The sequence below is a fragment of the Oratosquilla oratoria genome, chromosome 27, assembly GCF_046742065.1.
Source record: "Oratosquilla oratoria isolate Oo_2021 chromosome 27, ASM4674206v1, whole genome shotgun sequence".
NCBI classification, from domain to species: Eukaryota; Metazoa; Arthropoda; class Malacostraca; order Stomatopoda; family Squillidae; genus Oratosquilla; species Oratosquilla oratoria.
Window position 1 is genome coordinate 13,008,002 of NC_134803.1, and position 12,500 is coordinate 13,020,501.

General features: G+C 39.8%; 1 protein-coding gene across 8 annotated transcripts in view; it reads right to left on the reverse strand.

The window, feature by feature from the left end:
* Positions 1 to 12,500, reverse strand: part of LOC143039904 (mitotic spindle assembly checkpoint protein MAD1-like) — a 186,487-nt gene that overhangs the window by 40,982 nt on the left and 133,005 nt on the right. For all 8 annotated transcript variants that reach the window (XM_076210254.1, XM_076210251.1, XM_076210252.1 and 5 more), the window contains 3 exons: positions 8,094 to 8,294; positions 3,982 to 4,151; positions 1,926 to 2,104 (listed from right to left, as the gene is read on the reverse strand). In XM_076210254.1, coding sequence (XP_076066369.1) covers positions 1,926 to 2,104; positions 3,982 to 4,151; positions 8,094 to 8,294 — 550 coding nt within the window. The remainder of the gene's footprint in view (positions 1 to 1,925; positions 2,105 to 3,981; positions 4,152 to 8,093; positions 8,295 to 12,500) is intronic.

Below are 12,500 nucleotides of genomic sequence, written 5' to 3' on the forward strand. Positions count from 1 at the left end.
TTTAAATTCTCACTCTTGGTAGTATTACTGTTTTTCATCTTTTCATTTTCACATCTAACTTCAATTAGTTCTTTTTTCAATTCACTTAACTCAATATTTATTTTGGAATTATTATTCTTTAGTTCACATACTTTTTTGATGACTTCAAAATAATCTTTCCTAAAAATCACAAGCTCTTTCCTTAGTTCCATGAATTCTCTCTCCCACATGTTTCTATTTATATTCAACTCCCTTTCCATGTCTATGATTCAACTTTTCTTGATTTTACTTACCAAAACCAGAAAACAGGTCATCGCTGTACAATCTACCAATCCCCCTTGGGGTCTCAAAGCCTCTATTTATATTTAGTTTCAGTATAGTGCCTCCAGAGGGCTCTGCATTTATGTCAACATTTGAATAAAAATTGTCACCATTTTCCCTTTTCTTACTATAGACACTTTGAACACTGCACAAAGATAATTTTGGGCAACCACAATAGCTCCCCCCCCCCCCCGACTCAATACAACCCAGGCCTCTTGCTTTCCTTGCACTGTTGAGAATTTTCATCATATTTGGCAGCCTACACAACTCTAGTTGACAGCTGTTTACAGCTCGGTGGTTTGTGTGCATTTACCTAGTTGTACCTAATTGTATCTTAAAGGAAAGGGGAGCTAAGCTCGTGGTGTCCTGTTGTTGTATCTCTCCATATCCAGTTTGATCATAAAATTCTTATATTGTTTTTTCACACTTTTTTTTAATTCAATGTATTCCATACATCTACCACTCTGTGGGGAAAGCTGTTCTTTTTCAGATCTCGTCTATAATTGTCCTTTTTAAGCTTCTATCCATGTCCCCTTGTGTTTCTTTTATCCCAATTTAGTAAGTCTTCTCTGTCAAGGATTTCCATGCCCTTCATAATTCTATAGATGGTCAACAAGTCACCGCTTTCTCTCCTCTGTTCCAGAGTCAACAACTTCAATTATAACAGTATTTTTTCATATGGGAATTTTGATAGTTCTGCAGCCATCCTCATAGGTAAAAACCACTTTTATTACTAAGTTGTAGGTTTCCCCGACAATCTTATTTATATGTTTGTCAGGGGACATATCTTTTGTGATGACTCCCAGGTCTTTTTCAGGATCCTCTTTTTTAACTTCTTTTTTTTTTTTTACCAATTTTATATCTTCCAGATATCCTTTTTTTTTCAAACTCCATTATTTTACATTTTTTAGTGCAAGTATACATGTATTTATGTATGTACCTTCCTATTTCATGGAGTTGTATATTTGAAGCTTATTTTGGAAAAATGTTTATGATGTTGCACTGTTGTTTCAGTGATGGGATTTCTTTGTGAATGGGTTCTACTACTTCATGAGTGGAAGGCAAATTAATTTTATTATGATTATTATTTTCTTTTTATTGTTTTTATAATATTCCACATTAAAATCATCTTCCACTCCAATCAATCAACTGTTGCTCAAGTTTCACTTAATGGAAAACCCACAGCTCCACAATGGCTGGAATGGTACTTTGAACTTTCAACAGATATCTTCAGGAAGAAACTTTGGGCTCTTCTCTTGTTTTGTTTCAGTGTGGGACTGTTTCAACGTCACCCATTCAGAGTGGTAGGGTGAGGACAGCAGTCACTAATTTTTAAGCTCTCCATGTGTGAAAAAGTGTAAGAAATACAAATTAAGTTGATAAAGATAGATTTTGGGCTCAGTTCAGAGACTGAGTGTCAACCTTTCAGGGCTGCATCTCCTGATGGAGGTGAGGGAGTTGACAGATTTTGAAAATGGGCAGTTTTGCTGTCCACCTTGCAGGACCACCACATGCAAGTACCAGTCATTGGTCCCTCATCTTCCAGTAGCAAGAATATACATAATATCAGTCACAAGTTCAAAATATAAAACCATTTTGTCTAAACTAAAAGATTACAATCTTACCTTGAACTTCTTTGGAGGTCATTGCATCACCTTCTACTTTAACACCAACTCTCTGTGTGAGATTAAGTTTGTCTCCTTCTTCCAAGAGACGAACTCGTTCTCGCAGGGCATTGTTCTCTTCAAGTAGTCTCTCATTTTCTGAACGGCGATTATCAATGGCTTTAGAGAGTGGATTATCACTGTGGGTAGAATTTTTTTTTAGATTAATGGCAAATGAAATACTATATGAGAAAGCCCTTTCTTCACTTACACATGAATAATAAATCCATGGACCTTCAGCATTCAATAATAGCTGCTGCTTCAAATTTCATTAACTAGAAACCTGCAGCTTCATCATAACCAGTGACGGGCCTCAAGCCGTTACAAAAACTCTCTCTGGGAAGAAAAATTGGACTGATGTATAAGTATGTTGCTAGCTAATGAGAAGGGGAGAAAGCATTTAATAATTGTCAGTTCTCCTTGTATGAAAATATGGAGGAAATGGTTGATGGTTGTCACGGCAAACATGACATGGGATTCTTTAGTTAGGCCTGTTTGAGCCACTATCATTTGATGCTGCTGTTCATGATCTGATGTCCTCAGAGCATTGCATTGCTAAGACAGAAGTCCTACCACCAAACTAATGTTCTGATCCACATTCAAGTTGGAGTTAGTTAGGTCATAATCCTCATTCTTATTCTGTCAGTGAGTCATTGGTCTGGTCCACCCACCATGCAGGGGGAGGGGTGTATTATTCATTAATTTATTAGTTAGGGATCCTAGGATTTCTTACATTTCTACCATCCTGTATACCATGGCAATTTAAGTTGTCACTTACCCTGGTGTTAGTTCAGACCTTCAAATACTTGATAATTGATTAGAGCCTACAAATGGGAACTTAATCAATGTAATTATTCATTGTTAAAGTAAAAATGTAAAGTGCATACAATCAACAACTGTATTAGTATAGTCAGTGTTCAGTAGAATAATTGCACAATAATTCAGAGGCTCATTAGTTTGTCATTCTCACAGGTTATAGGATCAGGATGTATGGGAAAGCCCAAGAATATATATAGGAGGCCAAGTCTTCTGGAGGAATAAATAATCCAACCAAAATTGCTGAATATATAAGACATAAACGAGCTCTTGAATGTGAGCAGAAAAATAGAATGGGATCAAGCAGTCAGGGTGACTGAAAGGGCACAATCACTATGCAGCAAGAAATAGAACTGTCTCAAGTTAACTTAAAAGAAACAAACAAGCAACATGAATTCAAATAAGCTAAGGCTAAGATTGCTGAAGAAACTAATATGAATATGGGACACTGGATGAACAATAACAGCATTATGATTGCATCCACTCTGATACTGGAGAAATATAGATGTTTATGTGACAGAAATATTTTTATAGTAGTTCCTGGATGTGACCACTTGATTGAGATGTTAAAGCCATATACTTTATAAGAACATTCTCTGGTGAGCTTTTGGACATCCTTATGAGAACAGTCAAGACTGGATGTACACTAGCATGAAAAAAATATTGTTTCAGACTTACAGCATTTCAACTGAGAGAGTTTGTAACTAATTTTTCCATGCAGAGATGTATGATCATGAAAATGTAGCTCAATACACTAGCTGTTTAGCTAATAGCTTAAGACAGAAGTATGGAGAAGACATGCAAGGGAATGATGGACCTTTTAGTTAGGATGCAGTTCAAGAAGGTATGTAGCCCTGAGCTAGTGGCTCAATTCCAACTACACAAAGTAACCAGTAGCTTTACTTTCAAACAGTCATCCTATTCCATCCCTTGATCTCATGTGCAAGGGTCACAACTAACATCACAGGACACTCCATTCTTCTCATATTTACAGAAGTTCTTCACTGTTTTATCATCTCCTTCCCCATGCCCCTTCTTGAAAATTCGAGTGCCCTATTCTTCAAACGCTGTTCAAACAGAAATGAAATATTTTGTATTTGCAACTATAACTACTCCGGCTACAACTACAACAACTATGATATAATACTATTCTAAATGAAGACAATAAGAACCATGTTCAAAAAAATTCTCAAAAACTTACGCAAAATGCAATACTTTGGTTTTTGTTGGGTCATAATCACCCTTTAGGGCACGGTATTCTATGCAGAGCTCAAGTCCCTCCTTCTCACTTGTCAGCTTAGTCATTTCAGCCTGGAGTGCTTTCTTCTCTTCTTCTAAAGCTGCACATTTCTCCTGCATTTCCTTGGATGGCTATCAGAAGGCAATAAATGAGAGGTCATAAAATTAGAGTTTGTATGAAGAACTACATTCCAACTATATACCAAAATACTTCTTTGTATTCATGAGGGAGGTAGCCAACCAAGGCATGCACCCACCCTCACCAATCCAACACCAATTTGTTTTTCCTTTTATCTAAGCTCTTTGAAGATGAAGGGCCATCCCTGTCTTAATGCCTACCACCTGTGTCAGAAGCAATGCAGCAAGACACAGCACCTCCACAACAAAGCCCAACAGCCAAAGTTAATTTACCTCCATGGCTTCATTTTTGTGGCAATCCTCTCTCCTTATCCAATTATGAATAAATGGTAAAGATGGGGAGAAATACTTTCAGACCATGTCAATTTATCATCCACACATACCTATTTCTAGTCTTCTCCCTTCCCTGCTCAACAGACATTTCCCTTATACCCAAGGCCCCGTTCACCATATTCATCTATCCATCCATCTTATTCTTGCTCTTCACCTGAAGTTCAATCCATCCACCTCTGCCTTAGATACTCTTTTTGCTAGTCTTCATTCATTCTTTCCACATGTCCAAACCATTCCAGTATTCTTTCATCCGCCAACTCCTTTTCCACCACATCTCCTCATTTCTAGCGCTATCCTTGTAGCCCCCACCATTTTTCTCAAACACATTTATATTTTTTCTTTCTCCCTCCCTTACATTCCATGTCTTTGCCCTGCAGAGGTATAAACGTCTCTTCATACAGTCTTCTCTTTCCCTCCATTCCCAGACATCTTTTTTTTTTCAACACGCTTTTCATTCCCAAGGCATTAACTTGCATGAAAGAAATAACTGTGACATAGAAGGAAATTAGAGACCAAATAAAACACCTTGATGTCAGAAAATCACATGGCTTGGATGTAATTGCAAACTGGATATTAAAAGAATGCAGATGAGCTGATGGAGAAAATATACAAAATTATTAAATACTCAAAGGAAAGTTACCACAGAATTGGAAAAATGCAAATATTGTACTAATATATAAAGGAGGGGATAAGGAAAATCCAACTAACTACAGACCAGTCTCCTTTCCAAGCACAATAGCAAAAATATGTGAAAAAGTTATCAAAAGTAGATGGGTTAAATATCTGGAATAAAAAAAATATGCTGAATCCAACACAATCTTGATTCAGACAAGGAAGATCATGTGACACCAACTTGATTTGCTTCTACTCGAGACTAATAGAAATAATACAAGAAAGGGATGGATGGGTGGATTGTGCTTTTTTAGATCTATAAAAAGCATTTGACAAACTACCACACAAAAAGCTATTAAGAAAAATGGAATCAATAGGTGGTACATACATATACCAAAGGCTTTTTTCCCCTACACAGGGGGTAGCCAAAAAGAAATAGGCATAGAAATCACTCCCACCCATTCCATTTCCTATATATTCCACTCCCCTCCACCCTCCTCCCTCCCTCTTATCTTGGCACCTCCTGGATGATGGGTCATCCCTGCATCCTGTCCACTGCCCTGGGTCAGAAGCAGTGTCGCAAGACACAGCACATCCACAGCAATGCCGCTTCATAAATTCGGCAACCCCCCTCTCCGTCCCCTTATGCAGAAAAGGAGAAGACGGGGAGAAATCCCTTCGGGCTGCGTCAGATTTTTTCTCATACATACTTCCTCCCCCCCATCCCCCACCCACTCATGCATCACAGCATCATCTATACCCCTCTCCATTCACTCCTATCTTCTGTCCTCTCCTGTCCTTCCTCCACAGACATTCCTCTCTTTTGTAATGCCCCAATAGGTGGTATTCAAGATAAATTATTAGAACGGATGGAGGATTTCTTGACTGGGAGAAAAAAGAGGGTAGTACTTAGACAAATACTCAACCTGGGAAGTAATGATAAGTGGAGTCCCACAAGGTTCAGTATTGACTCTGATTATGTTTGTCATATATATATATATATATATATATATATATATATATATATATATATATATATATATATATATATATAACATGGATGAAGGTGTGGAATGGTATATGAATTTCTTTGCAGATGATGCAAAAATATTAAAGAAAGTAATTCAGAGGAAGATTGCGAATCACTACAGAAAGACCTTGATAAAGTCTGGAAATGGAGTCAAAAGTTGGAAGTAAACTTTAACATCAAGAAATGTAGTATAATGAAATTTGGAAAAAGTAAAAATAGAATATCAAGGAAATACAAAATTGGTGCCTATTTCTCATGACACTATTCATTTGCCCTAGACATTTACTTGCCTTCTTTATAATTCACCTCCATTCCCACACCCACTGCCACATACCTCAAATACTTTAAAACTTTCCAATTCCTCTAACCTCTCACCCTTCAAACTCACACCCAAGTCACCATCATCATTATTCCTTATATATCTCAGCACATTACTTTTGTCCACATTTACTTACAGCTTTCTCCTCTCACACACCCTCTCAATATGCCACCAACTTTTTCATTATGATTCAGCCACAAATGTGGTGCCATCTGCAAACTACAAATGGTTCACCTGCCATTCATATACATGTTGAATGACCATGGTGACATCACACTACCATGGCATATACTTAGTTTGCAAGCACAGGTTTTGGTCAGCAGAAAGGAAAATAATAAATATACAAAGAACTGCACCCAATTACATTTCTATACGCTTCCCTACAAAAAAGAAAGAGAAATGAAGCAGCAGCATATGACTCATGCATATACAACACACTAACTACACCTTGCAACATGTCCATACAAAAACATACACATTCACACTGCAAAACAAGTACTCCAAGAATGTCCACTAGATTCCATATTCCACCTAGTTCCCCAAGAGCAACCCAAATGAGAAATCCCTCCTAGGCCATCATCCAGGAGGAGCCAAAATAAAAGAGGGTAGAGGAGAGTGGAGTATGTAGGGGATGGAATGGGTGGGAGTGGTTTCTATGCCTTTGTTCTTTGGCTACCTCCCATGTAAGGGGGAAGAAAGCCTTTGGTATACAGACGCTCCTCTACTTACGTTTATTCGTTTTACGTTTTTTCGATTTTACGTTTGAACTGACGGTAAAAAAAAAATGGTAAAAAAAAAAATTTTGAGTGAATTTTTTAGTTTACCGCGCTCTCCGTAGTTCAAACGATACTTGTGCACGACGCTGCGTCCATTGTTTACATTGCGCAGACGACAAACTGAAAATGCCTTGCCTCCTCCTCCTCCCCCATCTCAATTCATGTTGCTTGAATTTAATCTATTTGAAATTAATGTTATTATTTTACAATGTTATGTGTTTAATTAATGATTTAGGGGTGTTTTATAAGATACGGTAATAGAATTTACCGATGTATAGTACAGTAACAACTTACGTTCATTTTCAACTTACGTTCGGCCGTTCGGAACGTAACTAAAATGTAAGTTGAGGAGCGTCTGTATGTATGTAACACTGCAGAGAAATCATTTCAGGTAACCAGAATTGCTCCCCCTCCTATTCAATACAAACCAGGCCTCCTGTTTTTCTTGCACTATTACAAATTTTCATCTTCTTCAGCAACCGACAGAGTTCAAGTGAGATGTTGACAGTTCAGAGGCTCGTCTGTGTATGTGTGTGCAAATATCTGACTTGTATTCAAGTGTTTAACAGCTTTCCTCCAATCCCATATATTTGCAAAACCTCCCACAGTGCCTTCCTGTCTACCATGTCGTAAGCCTTCTCCAAATCTCCCATATCACAAAAATTTAATCCACACATCCTCTTTCTTAAACCCACACTTCACTTCACCTCTGTTCCTCTCCTCATACAATCTGTACTTGATAAAGTTGTAACAAGCAAAACGCCATACTAAAATGGCTCCATCCTCACTTGTTTATTTTGATACACTCTTTCAAATCACTTATGATCCTACATCAACGCATTTGAATTTAAAGGTTCTAAACTTACCTGTGCTGGAGGTGTTCCATCTGAGGCTTCCTTGAGAGCTTCATGTGTTTCCTCTAGTTCCTTCTCCAGATGAGCATTCTCTTGTTTGTACTCTTCTAATTGGTTCTCCAACAAGCTGATTTTCTGCTGCCCAATGGCTGAGTAATTGACTGTCACTTCAGCTTCATGAGAAGTCAGAATAGCCTTGAGGCCATCACGCTCCTTAAGAGGAAGAGGAAGAAGAAGGAAAAAAAAAGGGGGGGGGGGGGGCAAGGTAGAATTATATTAGTAGGTATCTTCCTATTGCAAAGGTGATGTACCATAATTAAAATAAATGCTCAATACATTCAATGATATTACAAAACCTGTACAAGGTACTTACATACACATACATACACCAAAGGCTTTTTCCCCCTTTATAAGAAAGGTAGCCAAAAAACAAAGGCATAAAATCCACTCCTACCCATTCTATCCCTATCATACTCCACTCCCCTCCACCCTCTCATCTTGGCAGCTCCTGGATGATGGGTCATCCCTACATCTCGTCCACTGCCCTAGGTCAGAAGCAGTGTCACAAGACACAGCACATCCACAACAAGGCCACTTCATTAAAATGGCGACCCTCCTCTCCATCCCCTCGTGCAGAAAAGGAGATGGGGGAGAAATCCCTTCAGGCCATGTTAAATTATTTCTCACACATACTCCCTCACCCCCCACCCCCTACCCATTCCACTTCATGCATCACAGCATCATCCTTATACAACCATTGTCTATTCACCTCTATCTTCTGTCTTCCATCCTTCCTCAACCAATATTCCCCTCTTTTCCAATGCCTGTCACATATTCCAATGTTCACGTGTTTTCCTTCTTTGTGTGGTGGTTGTAAGTTATCGGCCAGCAAGCACTTTTCATTCCCACCCCCCTTTATTGGCCAGCTGTGGACAAGTTTGACACACCCAGTAGGTTAAGCCTGGTCAGATCAGTGGTGTCTATTGTTAATCCCTTTCCCTCAGGTCAAGTAGCCGTGAACGTTAGCATCAGGGCACAGTTTTTGCAAAGTTAATTTAGTTATGTTTCTTTATGTACTTTTAGTTTATTTTGATGGAATGTTGCCAAAGCTCCACAAACTAGTTGTGTATCTCTGTTACCATTCCTCAGTACACTACGGCATACTCAAATCTTTGTATTAAAAAATATTTTAATTGAATGTATCTCATATGGTAACATTTTCCAATTGCCAGCCTGGCTGGACAAGTGTGCGCACATGTCAAGTTGCCATGTTATTAATTTCTAATCCCTTTTACCCCGTCTGGGGTATTGGCTGCATGTTATTGTGGCAAAATAGCATGCAGTTGATACTTTAGGGTCTATATGGGGTGCCCCTACGGACCAGAGCCACACATCATTTTGTCTGTGATAGAAGAAAACTCTGTACATAGAAAAATTATGACACTTTCATACTACGACTGTCCCTCCGTTATGCTGTCCCCCAACCCCCTGTTACTGTCCTGTACCATTTCTCTGAATATTCATTTCCTTTTTTCACCTACCCTGTCATGGGGGAAAAGAATACTGCCACCAAGTATTTCCACTTGAGTCGTAAAAGGCGACAAACAAGGGACGGGGGGTGGGATTAGGAGTCCTACGACCTGTAGCCCCAAAAGGGGACATTCCTAAAAAAGAAGAAAAGGCATAAGAGGGTCTGGGAGCTTTCCAACCAGTACCCTAAGGTTTGGGTCTTTCAATGTGCATGGTTGTGGTACAGATGAGAGTAAAAGGGAAGAGATAGGCAGTATGTTTGTGAGAAGAAAGATGGATGAACTGGCTTTGAGTGAAACTAAAATGAAAGGAAAGGGCAACTGTGAGTTTGGAAGGGTAGCTGGGAGGTACTCAGGAGTGAAGAGGGGACGAAGGAGAGAAGGGGTGGCTATACTAGTAAGTGAAGAGATAAGTAAGCGGGTAGTGGAGTGGAAGGAGGTGTCATCAAGGTTGATGTGGATGAAGGTGAAGCTGGGAAAGGAGATGTGGGTTTTTGTAAGTGCGTATGGGCCTGGTAGTGAGAAGAGCGTAGAGGAAAGGGAGGCATTCTGGGTAGATATAAATGAGTGCATAGAGGGATTAGGGAGAAATGTCAATGTAGTTGTATTGGGAGACCTAAATGCTAGGGTAGGAAATGAACCAATTGACAGAGTGATTGGAAAGTATGGAGTTCAAGGCAAAAATCGTAGTGGAGAGTTGATGGTGGAGATGTGTCTTGAAAGAGAGTTGATAATAGCAAATACAGTGTTTAAGAAGAAAGTCAAGCATAAATACACATGGGAGAGGGTGGTGCATGGAAGGGTGGCAGATAGAGCGTTAATGGACTATATAGTGGTGACTAGGAGTATGGTAGGAAGAGTTAAGGATGTACATGTTCTAAGGGGAGGGAGTGGGGGAATATCAGATCATTTCCTGGTGAAAGGTAAATTGAGAGTGGAGAATAGGTGGAGAAAGAAGAAAAGGGCAGAAGGTAGGGAGGTACTTAGAGTGAACTGCTTAAATGAAGAAAAAAAGGAGAATGAGTATAAGAAGAAGTTGAGGAGTGGGAGAGAGTAAAGGATAGAGTAGAACTAGGAGTGGAGGAGGAATGGGGATGGTTCAAGAAGGGAGTCATAAGGTGTGCAAAGATGGTGTGTGGAACACGGAGGGCGGGAGGAAATAGAAAGAAGGGTAGTGAGTGGTTGGATGAGGAAGCAAAGAAGGGTGAAGAGAAAAAGAAGGCATTCATAGATTGGCTACAAATTAGGACGAGGGAATTGTATGAGACGTACAAAGTAAAGAGAAAGGAAGTTAAGCATGTGATAAAGGAATAAAGAGGAGAGCAGATGTGAAATGGGGAAAGAGTATGACAGAAAATTTTGAAAGTAATAAAAAGATGTTTTGGAAGGAAGTTAGAAGAGGAAGAGGAGGCAAATCAAGTAGAGAAGAAAAGGTAAAAGGTGTAGATGGAGAGATGATAATGGAAGAGAAGGCAGTGAGAGGAAGGTGGGCAGAGTATTTTAGGGAGTTGCTAAATGTGAAGGAGGATAGGGAGGGAAAGGTAGTTGCAGTGGGAAGCGCTAAGAAAATGAGAGTGATGAGAGAGGAAAATGGAGGAGAAATAGGGAAGGATGAAGTGAAAGCAGCTGTTAAGATGATGAGAGCAGGTAAGGCACCTGGGTTGGATGAATGCCATGCAAAATGTCTGAACAAAGGAGGTACAGTTATGGTGGACTGGCTGGTGAGGTTATTTAATGTTTGTTTAAGAGAGGGTAGAGTGCCAGAAGACTGGAGGAGTGCCTGTATAGTTCCGCTTTACAAAGGAAAGGGGGACAAGTGTGAGTGTAGTAGTTACAGAGGGATCAGCTTGTTAACCCCTTCCATACGGTGCCGCATACGTAGGCGGCATGAGGAGCAAGTGGATACGCGAGGCTGCCATATCGGCATCTTGATTATATTCATTGTAGTTGCCCCTGCGTAATGACATACTCTCTAAACTGTCTTCATCACATTTTCTATGGTTATCAAAATTCACGGGTGAAAGAGAAACGATCGATATGAGCGGTGACTATATTTTATGATGCGAGTATTATTACGACACATCGTACATCTGGCAGCTAATGCTGCCCACGAGATTTTGGCCCATACTGAAGAGGTTAAGTGTAGTTGGGAAGGCTTATGGGAGGGTCTTGATTGAGAGGATTAGGAGAGGAACAGAGGGAGTAATTGGAGAGGAACAGTGTGGTTTTAGGACAGGTAGGGGATGTGTAGATCAGATTTTTGTGGTAAGACAGATATGTGAGAAAACTAAAGGAAAAGGTAAGGATGTTTTTTTGGCTTTTATGAATCTGGAAAAGGCTTACAACAGGGTAAACAGGAAGGTACTGTAGGAGGTACTGCAGATATATGGGATAGGACGAAACCTGTTAACCCCTTCCATACGGTGCCGCACACGTAGGCGTCATGAGGAGCAAGTGGATTCGCGACGCTGCCATATCGGCATCTTGATTATATTTATTGTAGTCGCCCCTGTGTTTTTACATTCTCCCTAATCTGCTCTAAATCCCATTCTCTGTGGTTTTCGAAATTCACGGGTGAAAGAGAGAACGATCGATATAAGCCGTGACTATATTTTATGATGCGAGTATTATTACGACACGTTGTACGGCTGGCATTGGCTGCTGCCCGCGAGATTTAAGTCCCATAGTGAAGTGGTTAAGAGCAGTCAAGGGTTTTAAGAGAGTAGTAGAGCTTGCGTTAGGTTTAGAAATGGAGAGAGTGAGTGGTTTGAGGTAAAGGTGGGACTTCGTCAAGGGTGTGTTATGTCGCCCTGGCTGTTCAATCTTTACATGGATGGGGTGGTGTGAGAGGTGAATGCAAGGGTAGTTGGTCGGAGGTTGGAGATGATTA